This window comes from Engystomops pustulosus, chromosome 3 (genome assembly GCF_040894005.1).
Source record: "Engystomops pustulosus chromosome 3, aEngPut4.maternal, whole genome shotgun sequence".
Lineage (NCBI taxonomy): Eukaryota > Metazoa > Chordata > Amphibia > Anura > Leptodactylidae > Engystomops > Engystomops pustulosus.
Genome location: NC_092413.1, coordinates 183,983,372 through 183,995,871, shown reverse-complemented (window position 1 = coordinate 183,995,871; position 12,500 = coordinate 183,983,372). Strand labels below are relative to the sequence as shown.

Here is a 12,500-nt window from a genome sequence, read left to right as displayed (position 1 = left end):
AGTAGCATCTTGTAGATTTGAATAGAACATGACACATTTACTAAGCAGAGTCTGTACCAAACCCTCGCTATAAAGTATGGTTTATATTCTCATACTGGAAAGAGACACGTGAAGGAAACTACTCAGGGATGTATGACTGCAGTTATATCGTTACCAGTCTTTAAAATGGCTCAGGTTTTGGCACTTCAACTGATTTGCGCCAAATTAGCTTGCACCACTTTTAATTTCATACACGTTACTCTAGATTTATCAAGTCAATCCAGATGTAGTAGACAGTATATGAAGTAAAACTTTTTTAAAAAATTTGCGGCATAAACCCATCCCAGCCCCCAGAAGCCTGGGAAAACCATAAGAACTAGTTGTGCCAAATTTGCATCTTTTTGAAGTTGCAAATCCACTGCAACATTAACACCTCATTTGCCACATTTATCAATCTGTTTAAACTGCTACAATGAATCCAATATACAAAAGACAGCTAAAGAGCTTCTGCAGTAAGTCACTCCAAAAACTAGAGCAAGATTCTGCCCGGTGATGGACCTGTCCCAATGGGTCAAATGTACCCTCTTCAACCCCATAAAAGTCACACTTAAAAGCAAGAGTTCTTTTTATCTCTTGGTTGACATGGCAATGAGAACTTGTGTTTTGCGGCATGTTTTCATTTTACAAGCCACCGTTTTAGGGCATGAGGCGGTGATGGGGAAGGAGTAGCTGCGCATGTACGGGCCCAGGTCAGTCAGGTTCACATTTCTTTTCCCTTTCATTTCTATATGAAAATGAGCCATTTTCCTGCTACGACTTACTATTTTAGTGTCGGTTAGATTTACAGAGAATTGTCCCACACAATGTATCGTTTTCTTTTCCTGAGCTCTCTCACTATTTTACTGCGCAGGGACATACTTCCGCTGACACTATTCCAGTCACTATATGCTCAGTTCTTATCTCAGAAATGAGGTTTAGCTGCTTAACTCCTTTTTTATCAATGCTCAGCAATCTGGATCTGTAACTGGTCCACTAAAGTATAGACCAGGGTATGGCTGGGCGCATACGCTCTTGTGAGATCTCTGTTGTTATTGGCTCCTGTACTTGTATATATTAGTATTGTACGGTTATTTGTCTATATGCTTCAATAACATTTCATTGAACCCCATTTTCTAAATCTCATGTCTCACCAGATTTTCTTCCTTCCTGATCTTTTACAATCTGCAATTTTTACACCAATATCTGCAACCGAATCCATATGTTACACATGCTTTCATTTCAGGTGGGTTTTTTTTGGTCCCGAAAATCCATACTGTGCGGATTCACTCCAAATTTACAGGATGAGTGATGCGTTCCCCATGAATTGGTGTACCATTGCTTTTAATTATGATAAGTAAAATTTACATTGCAACTTGTAATATTCCAGTACTAAGGACATCAGAAAAGCAGGATGGCAGAAATAACGAATTCCTATTACGCTAATGCATTAGTGGTTTTTGATATTTTACTGCGTTGACGTAGTTTTATTCCTACATTTAATAAAATAGAACATGTATACAAATTATACAGATACAATTAGTCGATAAAAATAAATTTAGACCAATTTTATTATTTGATTGCAAATTTACACACAATGTATGATTGAATTGCACAATTTGATTGTAAGAAAAGTTTGTATAACGGCTTCCAGACCCAACAACATTCCCATTATCTACACAATGCCCATACAGGGTACAATGGTGGGTACTGCCTGCCCAAACTATTTGGGGCCCCTTGAATCATGCTGTGCTCACCTTAAGCACCACTTGTCTGATGGTAGAATGGGCAGGAAAGCCCCGAATCTGAATCGGTATTGCTCAATGCTCTCTTTGTAAACCCACATTCACACAGCACAGTTTTTATTCCATAGCCAGGATGAGAGATGAGAAGTGGTTTTCCCACGAAACGAGTTAGTCCCTATCCACAGAATCACAAATCTTATGTATCCGATGTACCCCCATTACTATTGGATGAGTCTCGCTCCTCTTGAAAGTATACTGTGTGAATAGGGACTTTTGTGAGACTTTTTGGCACAAAATGTAATACAGAATTCAGCTGCATTCACTTCTGTAAATGGCTCACAGCAGGCACCACTGCATTGCAAACCCCCTCCTGCAAACCTATTAAGAAGAAAACTGACATGTTTCACTAATCCCTGACATCTACTTGTCCAGCATTAGAAAAACGTGTCCGTTTATCTTCAGAATCAGCGCCACATATCTCTGTGTGGTAATACATAGACCCATTCACTTCAATGGAACGCTCAAGCTTTTGTGAAACTACAAGACCTATCATGGAGGCTGCCATGTGGTAGTTGTGATGTTTACAAGAGTTGGAGAAGACCAGAGGCCATTACCATCACCCCTCAAAGCCTTTGTGGATTATTAAACTAATATTCCCCATCCTACCAGGAGCCATTATTCCAGCAGCTAGAGGGCACCATAAGGCCATCTGGTCTATCTTGTTCCCAACTAAAATACTCAGTTTTAGTTGGCTGAATCTGTTTGGATCTGGTCCCCCCCTCCTCCCCCCGGCTGTCTCCCTCGTCAGAGGAGTGCCAGCTAAAATTATTGAAACCCAAGAATTTGCTGATACACATCTTAAAAGGGTTTTCCCACAACACAAGTAAGGCCCTATCCACAAGATTACGAGAACTGGGGGGGTCTGATGTGATGTGGTCTGAAATGAGCAGAGCAGCCAGTCGTGCTTGGCCGGGCTGCCCCATTTATCTTTATGGAGTTGAGTCAACGCTACTGTGGATAGGGCCTAACTTGTTTTGTGGAAAAACCCCTTTAAGGAAAGCAGCAGCTAGCACACATACACTCCACTGTATTACTATGGGCTTATACACCTGGTTCTGGTTTCACAGCCCCATGCATGACCAAAGTATAGAGGGGGCCCTATTCCTGTCTAATTTTAGGGCTTGTGCAATCTCTTCTACTGTCAATGTGATAACAGAATCGGTTACAGGTGTGTTGTTTGCATAAAGCAAGTTAGTTAGCAACCTTTTCCCCACAAATCATATAGACATTAACCATTCGGACCTATAATAACGCCAAGCAGCTTTATTCTTAGAACTAAAGAGGATATTATATTTGATCCACCACTGACCATAATATGAGCATGGACCAGTGGCGGCCATGCAGCTGTAATAGCTGTCACCACTGGCGGGCAACCCTGATGACCCATCAACATAAGACATCCATCAGGATTTAAGCTGGACCATTACTTTCTTGGACTACACAATAAAGACCTATTCAAAACTGTTGCTTGAACGAATTTCGACTTACATTTCCCCCCCAAAAAACAATATTTTCACGCAAAGTGATGCAGAAGGTCACATGGAAGTGAATGTGCTGTACTTTACAGGGTCTTAGAACTAGTCTGCACTGGTGGGGTTTATCCTGCATATGGAGACCATCAAGGAACCAGGATAAGATCAGGTAAAATGTATGAGATACCGAGAGAGCAAAGATATAAAAACAGGGTTAACCGGTTAACAGCACAAGCTTACCAGGTCTAAAAAATATATAAAAAGACACTAAAAATATAGAAAGCTTTCCAAATGGAAATTAAAAAAAAAAAAAACATACATGAAATACTGAGTCAACAAAATCGGGAATATATTGCCCAATATATAAAATTTGGCACCTACATTTCACATTGGATGTGTCACCTGCAAAGTCTTAGCACCCACTGGGTGTGCAAGGAGCAGATCCTCAGAAGGTAACTGTGTAGCATGCTTCTTCCAGCACCATTGCAGCTCAATTTTCATTGACAATTATAGGAAAGATATTATGGCATTTACAAATAAAATCGAAAAAGTCTCTGCAAGCGTGCGCTTTCTCCACGTAGCAGCAATATTTCTCTTCAATACAAAGGAGAAGACATGAAAATGTTAAGTGTGTAATTAAGTTTATATGTGATGGGGTCCTGTAACAGGGTACTGCGTGGCTCAGAGACCATGAGCCCATGATAACGTAATACTGCAATGCAATCCTAACGATTGAAGACACTATTTAACGATCAATACTATCAATATACGGAGTGTTGCGCTGTACAGATTTGTACTGTCATATAGGATAGGCATTGCTTGTGTGAACAATCTGTAACACTGGTAAGCCATAACAAGAGCGGATGGAGTTCTGCTTTCTTCCGATTGTCTGTACGTTGGATGAGGTGCTATGGCACAAATGACATTTGGGTATAGTCCAAAACCCTTTCCCTGTCGTAGTGACAAGTGCAAGTTGTGTTTCCTTCATGTGGATGTTCTGTTCATCCGCTCATCATTCCATTTCTTTTCCAACTTCTTCATTCAACTCAGTGCTGTGGCTGTCTGGAATCGGTTTTATTCCTTCATCTGTAAACACAAAACCAAAAAGAACAATATAAAGCAATAGATCGGTTTGGCAAGCTCTGTATAGCGCTTCGTAATCTGTGTGCGCAATATAAATAAAAATTATTATTATTAGCAACAACTTAAAATGGGTATTCTCCTTTTGGCCAATTAATGTTAATGTTTGTATTAGGAAAAATTATCCAATTTTCCTGTATATTTTCTATATCAATTCCTCATTATCCTGGATCTCCGCTTGCTGTCCTAGTATAGAAAGCTTCAATGTTTCCTTCCAGTGGACAGAAATCCGACCATAGTCACACAGGTGCACGGCTCTTTAGTATAAGAGAGTAATCAGAGCTGTGTGTTATAATGAGCAGTGCACTTGTGTGTGGCCATAGTCAGATTTCCATCCACTGGAAATAAACAATGAAGGTTTTCTCTAAAACGACAGCAAGCAGGGATCAAGAAAACCATGAAGAATTGATACAAAAAGTATATTGGAAAATTGTATAACTTTTCATTATTCAATGAATAGCATTTATTTGCTGAAATGGGAATAGCCCTTTAAAGTGTAACTTACTTTTCAACAACCTTCGCATAAATCAATAGTGCAGAGTGTGTTAAAGGAAATCTACCGTCAAAATCCATTATGATAAACCAGGGACACTTACTCATAGATCCAGGCACCATGGTAATTTGCTTGTATATGTTATCCATGGCCTCCTTCCTTGTACAATCAACTTTTAAAATTATGCTAAAGTACCTGAAGGACCTAAGGGTTCAAGGGGTGTTAGCAGAGCCCCTCTGTGCTGCAGCTTCAGAGTCTAACTCTACCCTTGCTCCCTCAGTACTTCCCCCTCCCTCTGGCTGCTGTAATCTCAGGGCAGCTAGAAGTTTCAGAAAGTGAGTGAGAGGTCATTATCAAGTTAATCAAATAATGATCTACAATAAATAAAATATTTTTTTAAATAAATGGACATAAAACAAAGGGATATCCATTCATTCACTCACCTGTTTGGGAGCAGGCAGGTGGATATACCTCCTCCCAGGTATACTCTGCAAGATTGACAGGCTGTGTCACCCAAAGGTCCCTGAGAAGTTCATCCAGAACCATACGCATCTCCGGGTCTCGGTGAAGAAGACCAGAGATCAGGTCATGTAATTCTAGAAGGTAGGAAAGTACATTCATTATTACTTTGAGCCAAATGATACCCCATTAACAAGCACAATTAACAAGCTAGTTTTGTCTGGAATTCTTTAAAGGGAATTTGTCCAGGATTATTTGGCACAGTAAACCACTCACAGGTCCTTATGGACTGGTGGTTTAATGTCCCAAATCACCCTGTATAAGGTCTGTCCAGGGGCACAATAAAAACAAACGTTTACATGCATCTTGGTCCAGAGATCTTGACACACACTCACAAAGTGAAACCAATGTAGTACCACCAGAAGAGGGCATGCAGAATGAAGCTGTGGTCTACTACACCTCAGGTGCATGGTGCATCACTCAGGTGCATGGAGCACCAGGGAGGAGTCTGATCGGATATTGTAGAAACATGTTTTTTTTTTCTAGTGGACACAGACAGAGATGTCATACAGCGATTCAGAACACTAAATTAGGTCACCATGGGCCTCAGTGGGTTCAGTGTCCCTAATCACCCAGGTACAGGTTCCCTTTAAATGAAGATATCCAGCAATTACCGTATATACTCGAGTATAAGCCGAGACCCCTAATTTTACCACCGAAAACTGGGAAAACCTATTGACTCGAGTATAAGCCGAGGGTGTAGTATACAGCCAACCAGCCCCCATGTAGTATACAGCAGCCCCATGTAGTATACAGCAGCCCCAGTAGCATACAGCCTGCCCCCAGTAGCATACAGCTTGCCCCCAGTAGCATACAGCTTGCCCCCAGTAGTACACAGCTTGCCCCCAGTAGTACACAGCTTGCCCCCAGTAGTACACAGCTTGCCCCCAGTAGTATACAGCCTGCACCCAGTAGTATACAGCCTGCCCCCAGTAGTATACAGCTTGCCCCCAGTAGTATACAGCTTGCCCCCAGTAGTATACAGTCTGCCCCCAGTAGTATACAGTCTGCCCCCAGTAGTATACAGTCTGCCCCCAGTAGTATACAGTCTGCCCCCAGTAGTATACAGTCTGCCCCCAGTAGTATACAGCCTGCCCCCAGTAGTATACAGCCTGCCCCCAGTAGTACACAGCCTGCCCCCAGTAGTATACAGCCTGCCCCCAGTAGTATACAGCTTGTCCCCAGTAGTATACAGCCTGCCCCCAGTAGTATACAGCTTGTCCCCAGTAGTATACAGCTTGTCCCCAGTAGTATACAGCCTGCCCCCATCAGTATGCAGTCTGCCCTCAGTAGTATACAGCAGCCCCTATTAGTATACAGATAAAGAAATAAACTTAATACTCACCCTCCGTTGTCCCCGATGTTAGTTGCGGCTCCCGGCGGCTTCCAATCCCCATTGTGGCACCTAGCGGCTTCGTCACTCTTCACTGGCCGGGAGATCGCACCGGCCGTCGCACACTGTGATGCATCGCTGTCGCCGCTGATGACGTCATCCGCGGCGACAGCATCCACAGTGTGCGACGGCCGGCAGATCGTATGGACGTGACTGCGCCAGAAGACAAGACACGGGGAGCCGCGACGAACATCGGGGACACCGAAGGGTGAGTATTAATTTTTTTTTTTTAATCATTGACTCGTGTATAAGCCGAGGAGAGGTTTTTCAGCACTTTTTTTGTGCTGAAAAACTCGGCTTATACACGAGTATATATACGGTACACTAGTATTCTTAGTTTTATTACAATGAAATGTAATGTTACCTCACCTTGAGATACAGAGAATGGAGGGTTCAGTTCTGCATCTAGGATCTCTTCAACTTCACAGAAAGGATTCTCTCCAAATATTAAAGTGTAGAGAGTCACCCCGAGAGACCACATTTCCAGCTCTGGTCCTGGATACCTGAAAACATGGAATAAACTGAATAATCTGCACATATTTATACAAGTTCATAACAATGTATAGAAATATAGTAAACAAGGATCATGTATCAAATGCAAAATTAAAAAAAAAAAATTTCTTATTATTTCCGGTTTCAAAGCAAAATACCAAAGAAATGGTAAAAAAAATGAATAACATACAACAGTATAATCTGTATAACCCCTATCATCTATCCATTTTTGTACACAACGATTGTATTTAATCACAGCGCATCCATATCTGTGTGTGGAATATAAAAAATGTGATAGCTTTTTATATAGGTTTGATAATAGTAGGAAGTGATGTTAGGTTCTACTTCTTTGTAGGTAAATATTAATATATATATATATATATATACACACGTACACAAACCCTTGTTTGCATACATGTCTAAGATTGCTATAGAAGCTTTTGCATTTACCATCCATATTTGGATTCTGTAAAAATGGAAACCCTACATGGGGGTGTGAACTGGGACTTTTAGGATGGTCCTCTGCACAAGACCTCTTGTCTAATCCCACAGCTTCATCAGTAACTAATTATAGAGTGAACTTACGGATTGCCGAGCAGGACTTCTGGTGCGCAGTACTCAGTGGTGCCACAAAATGTAGAGAACAACTTCCCAGGTTGCAAGCGAGTTGCAGAACCAAAGTCGACCAGCTTTATGGTGAAGTCAGGAGCGATGATAATATTTTCATCCTTAATGTCACGGTGTAAGATATAGTGACTGTGTAGATAGCCCACAGCGGAGACCAACTGCAAACACACAACATAACACATAGAACAAAAACCGCCTCATAATAGATAATACCACATATCACTAAATTTCCTTAGACAATGGTCTCAGCTGATATCCAGATGATCAAAAATGGTGAATTATTGGAAACACATTTACTAAGTGCCACGCGCCAGTTTTCTGTCAGACTTTGCACGTTCTTTTAGGTGCAAACTTCTTGCACAGGAATTTAAGGCATAAGAGCGCCACATGCAACCGTTTTGTGGCACGGCTGCATTATTCCTTATGCAACACAAATTTCTGCACTGAAGGGGGCCTTACGGTGCTCAGTCAGACCGCACGCCAGATTTATCATGCAAAGTCAGACAGAATTGTGTCACACAACCCATGTTAAAGGTGCACCAAAAAAAAAGTGGTGCCCTCTGTCGGAGCAGTGCAGGTGGCGCCAGATTCATGAAGAACAGGAACCACAAATCAGGAATCTGGCACATCCTGCACACTACATAGACATAGTGCAGTTTTTACTAAATGTGGGCCATTATGAATTATTAAATGCTTCTATTCTTATTATTACATATTTCTTTAGAGTATTATAAATCTCTGGATTATCAGATGTGGATAAAAGGATTTTTGTTCTGTAAAATTTTTTGATCATCATGCACTTAAAGGAAACCTACCACTTGAAGTGGCAGGTTTCTGATGGAAATACCGGGCACCAGCTCAGGGTGAGCTGGTGCCAGAGCTTATTTTTGTTAGTGTTTTAAACCGCAGTATTGCGGTTTAAAACACTTTTTAAACTTTATAGCCGGCGCAGGGAGGTACGCGCTCGGCGCTTACCATGCGTGCGGCTCTCCTTCACTTCCTATGTGGTCGCGCGCATTGTAAGCGCGCATGGTAAGCGCCAAGCGCGTACCTCCCTGCGCCGGCTATAAAGTTTAAAAAGTGTTTTAAACCGCAATACTGCGGTTTAAAACACTAACAAAAATAAGCTCCGGCACCAGCTCACCCTGAACTGGTGCCCGGTATTTCCATCAGAAACCTGCCACTTCAAGTGGTAGGTTTCCTTTAAGAAAGAATGAATTAGGACCAGTTCACATCTGCTTTCAGGCTTCCTTTTAGCGGTTTCTGTTTAACTTCACTGTTAATTTCAATGGATTTGTACTGGTGTCTGTTAGTATCTGTTTTTACATCTCCCTTTAGGTCTTCTATTATTTGATAAATGGACGTGGATTTGTGCTATTTTTTCCATGTTACATATCAGAAGACTTCTTTCTTGTTTTCTATGGATGACAGATGGTCTTTATAGCTTGCATCAGTTTTAACATCTTTTTTTTTTTTTTTAAATACCGAGCACGCTCCATTTACCACCAGGTTACTGGTTATCCTCTTACGCATGCTAGTTACCTCTGGGGAGAAAATAACTTTATAAAAATATGGAAATTATCCTGAGGCTCACGTCACCTGAGTGCCTTATGGCTCTGCAGCTCCATAATAAGTAGCAGAGATCCGTGCATAATTATGGAGCCATGAGGCGCTCAGGTGACGCAAGCCTGAGCGCCTTAGGCGAATTTACATATTTTTTTTAAATGCCCTGTAGTTTTCTGAAATGGTGCCATCACCAGGTAAGGAGCATGCATAAGAGGATAACCGTTAATCTGGTGGTAGATGTCCCTTAATTTCCAGAGATTCAATGCAGCCTATTGTGACTGTGACCGGGTGCTATAGACCTCTATGGAGGCCATGATACGGCTGGAAATTGTGCAAATGCATCATAGTCCCCCATTCAGTCATGTGCATGGGGCCTAACAGAAAGATAACTATCTGTATTTTTAAATGGTGCAATAAAAGAATCAGTTAAAAAAAACTTAAAAATCTTAAAAATCTTTTTAAATTACAATCCATAATTTCCAAAATAATGGAAACTGCTAAATTTAAGTCTAAACGCAGGTGTGCACCGGCCCTGTCAAGAATCTAAAATAACCTGAATTCTGCCTAAGAACATACTGTGAGTGTGTTGGGACGCTTGGAGGAAGTGCAGTTGACTAAGAGGTAAAACAGCTGTTGGTCGCTTCTCATTGGTAGCGCGAAAGACGATAGCGGCCCACTGGATACAGGCGGTGTCACCCACGAGGCAGAATTCCTTACCAAAGCAAATGGGTTGTTGCTGAACGAACGTGCAGTGTTTCAAAAGAGGGGGAAACCTGACAAATTTGATAAATTGTGGAGTGAGTGGTTGGATACGTCGGGATTGGCATTGCAAGCATTACTGAGAGGAGCATTAGATTGGGGAGTACATACATTAGATTGAGTGATTATGTATGTTTGAAAGGGAGCTGAGGGTTGGGGCATGGCCTATGTTATACCATAAGACAGGATTTGGCAGACAAGACCAATCTTTGGATTTTAGATCCTGAATGCTGTCGTGGGCCGGAACCGAGGAGGGGGGTGGTGGATTGAGTGTTTTCCCCCAAATGGGGTATTGTTTGTGCTGTTTTGTATTTTTACAAAAATTGTAAAATCAAAAAAGATCAATCTGATTTTTTAAAAAAACAAAAACTTGAATTCTCACATGATGTACATCATTTAGCAACTGGTAGACATGAAGACAATTCTCAGCTGCAAAGATGACATCGCTGTAATAATCAAAATCACAAAAACTAAAAGTAGACCCCTCTCACCTGACGGAAGATGTAACTGGCCAGAGGTTCATCTAAATTAGGTTGACTGTCAATGAAGTCAAAGAGGTCGAGTGCGTCACCATGGAGCTCCATTACCAGCTGAAAGAACTTGTCGTTCTCAAAGATCCCAAGGACCTGCAATGGAATTATTATAGTGGAGCATGAACATGATACTGGAGCATCTCTGCCATGTAATGCTATGGGAAATATGCAAATACGTTTTCTAGGATGAAATAAGAAAAACATTGCTTCTGGAATAGATATACTGGTTTGGCTTTACTCCCGAATCACGTCATTAGGCTTACTGAAAGTCATGCTTGATGTTAAGGGAACTGCCTTACAAGGAAGCTAAAAGAGCCAATGTTTTCCTTACCCCATCCTGGATAACTTTGCATATTTCCCACAGCCCCCCAAAGGAGCGTCAATGACTTTAAGTCTCCACACGCTTCCAAGTGGGCTTAATGGGTAAAGTCTTCATAAGGAGGACTCTTACTTCCCAACACTATGTAATGATATGTCACTGTTAACGTCCAAGTGACGGAGCGGACAGAGGGAGACCATAAACAAGTCATGAAAAAAATAATATTATTACATTGTTTTCAATTTTATGTTGAAAAATGTTTTTGAATCTTTATTATAAGGAAACCTTTATACAATACATACCCGGATAATATTGGGGTGCTGAAGTCTGGACAAAATAGCAATCTCTTGTGTAACCCTTCCAAGTTCGGAGTCCTGCACCCAGCAGTCATCTAGTACCCGATCCTTACGGATAAACTTCACGACGGCCTTTTGGAGGAATAACATTTTATCATAAACTGATGTAGTGGTGGTTAAATTCTCAAATATGACCTGTCACTCTATGTGAGTGTATATAGCTGGGAGCACAACAGCAGAGGATCAGCAGGGTAAGGTACCGTATTTTCCGGACTATAAGGCGCACATAAAAGCCTTGGATTTCCTTGGAAATCCAAAGTGGGCCTTATAGTCCGGTGCGCCCTATAGGAGGGCAGAGGACCTACTTACATAGGTCCCCGCTACTGGAGACAGCAGATCTCCAGCGGGAACTGCAGACCACGCGGCACGAACAACTTCTGTTGCGTCGGTCTGCAGTTCCCGCTGGAGATCTGCTGTCTCCGGTAGCGGGGACCTATGTAAGTATGGTCCGCTGCCATCCTCCACCTCCCCCTCACCTTCCCCGCTCACCTTCCCCGCGTCGCGTCTCGTCCCGTCCCGTCGGGTCTCCGCTCCGCCCCCGGACCTCCGCCACGCCCCCGACCCTGCGCCTTATAGTCCGATGCGCCTTATATATGGAATTATTACATATATAAGGCGCATCGGACTAATGCGCCTTATATTCCGGTGCGCCTAATGGCCCGGAAAATACGGTATTCTATACCATTGTCAGGCAATATCCATATAAGAGCTCTCCACCCCTCCCAAGACCCCTTTGTTTTGTTGCCATCCCTGTGTACAGGAACAACACTAGTCGCATCTCATTAAGTCTCAAAAGGGAATCTGTCATGTCTTTCCAGCCTCCTAATTCCAGATGACAGTTCTGTAGGTTGTTGAATACATAGTCCAGGCAGAGCTTTGCATCAATGCTCACAGTTCTGTTTCCTGAAAATTCACTTTATGACAATGAGGATGTTGAGTTTTCGGCTGTGTATTCCAGTACTTTATCTATGCCTCCCCCCCCCCCCCACCTGTAATGCCATGCGCCGCATT

The 12,500-nt window shown here is 42.1% G+C and overlaps 1 protein-coding gene across 1 annotated transcript in view; it reads right to left on the bottom strand.

Annotated features, from left to right (window-relative positions):
• Positions 1-2,550: 2,550 nt before the first annotated feature.
• PASK (PAS domain containing serine/threonine kinase) overlaps positions 2,551-12,500 on the bottom strand; it is a 31,932-nt gene continuing 21,982 nt past the window's right edge. Inside the window, exons 13-18 of the mRNA XM_072143214.1 lie at positions 11,436-11,561; positions 10,773-10,907; positions 7,915-8,114; positions 7,207-7,340; positions 5,369-5,521; positions 2,551-4,378 (exon numbers count right to left, since the gene is read on the bottom strand). Coding sequence (XP_071999315.1) covers positions 4,305-4,378; positions 5,369-5,521; positions 7,207-7,340; positions 7,915-8,114; positions 10,773-10,907; positions 11,436-11,561 — 822 coding nt within the window. The 3' untranslated portion in view covers positions 2,551-4,304. The remainder of the gene's footprint in view (positions 4,379-5,368; positions 5,522-7,206; positions 7,341-7,914; positions 8,115-10,772; positions 10,908-11,435; positions 11,562-12,500) is intronic.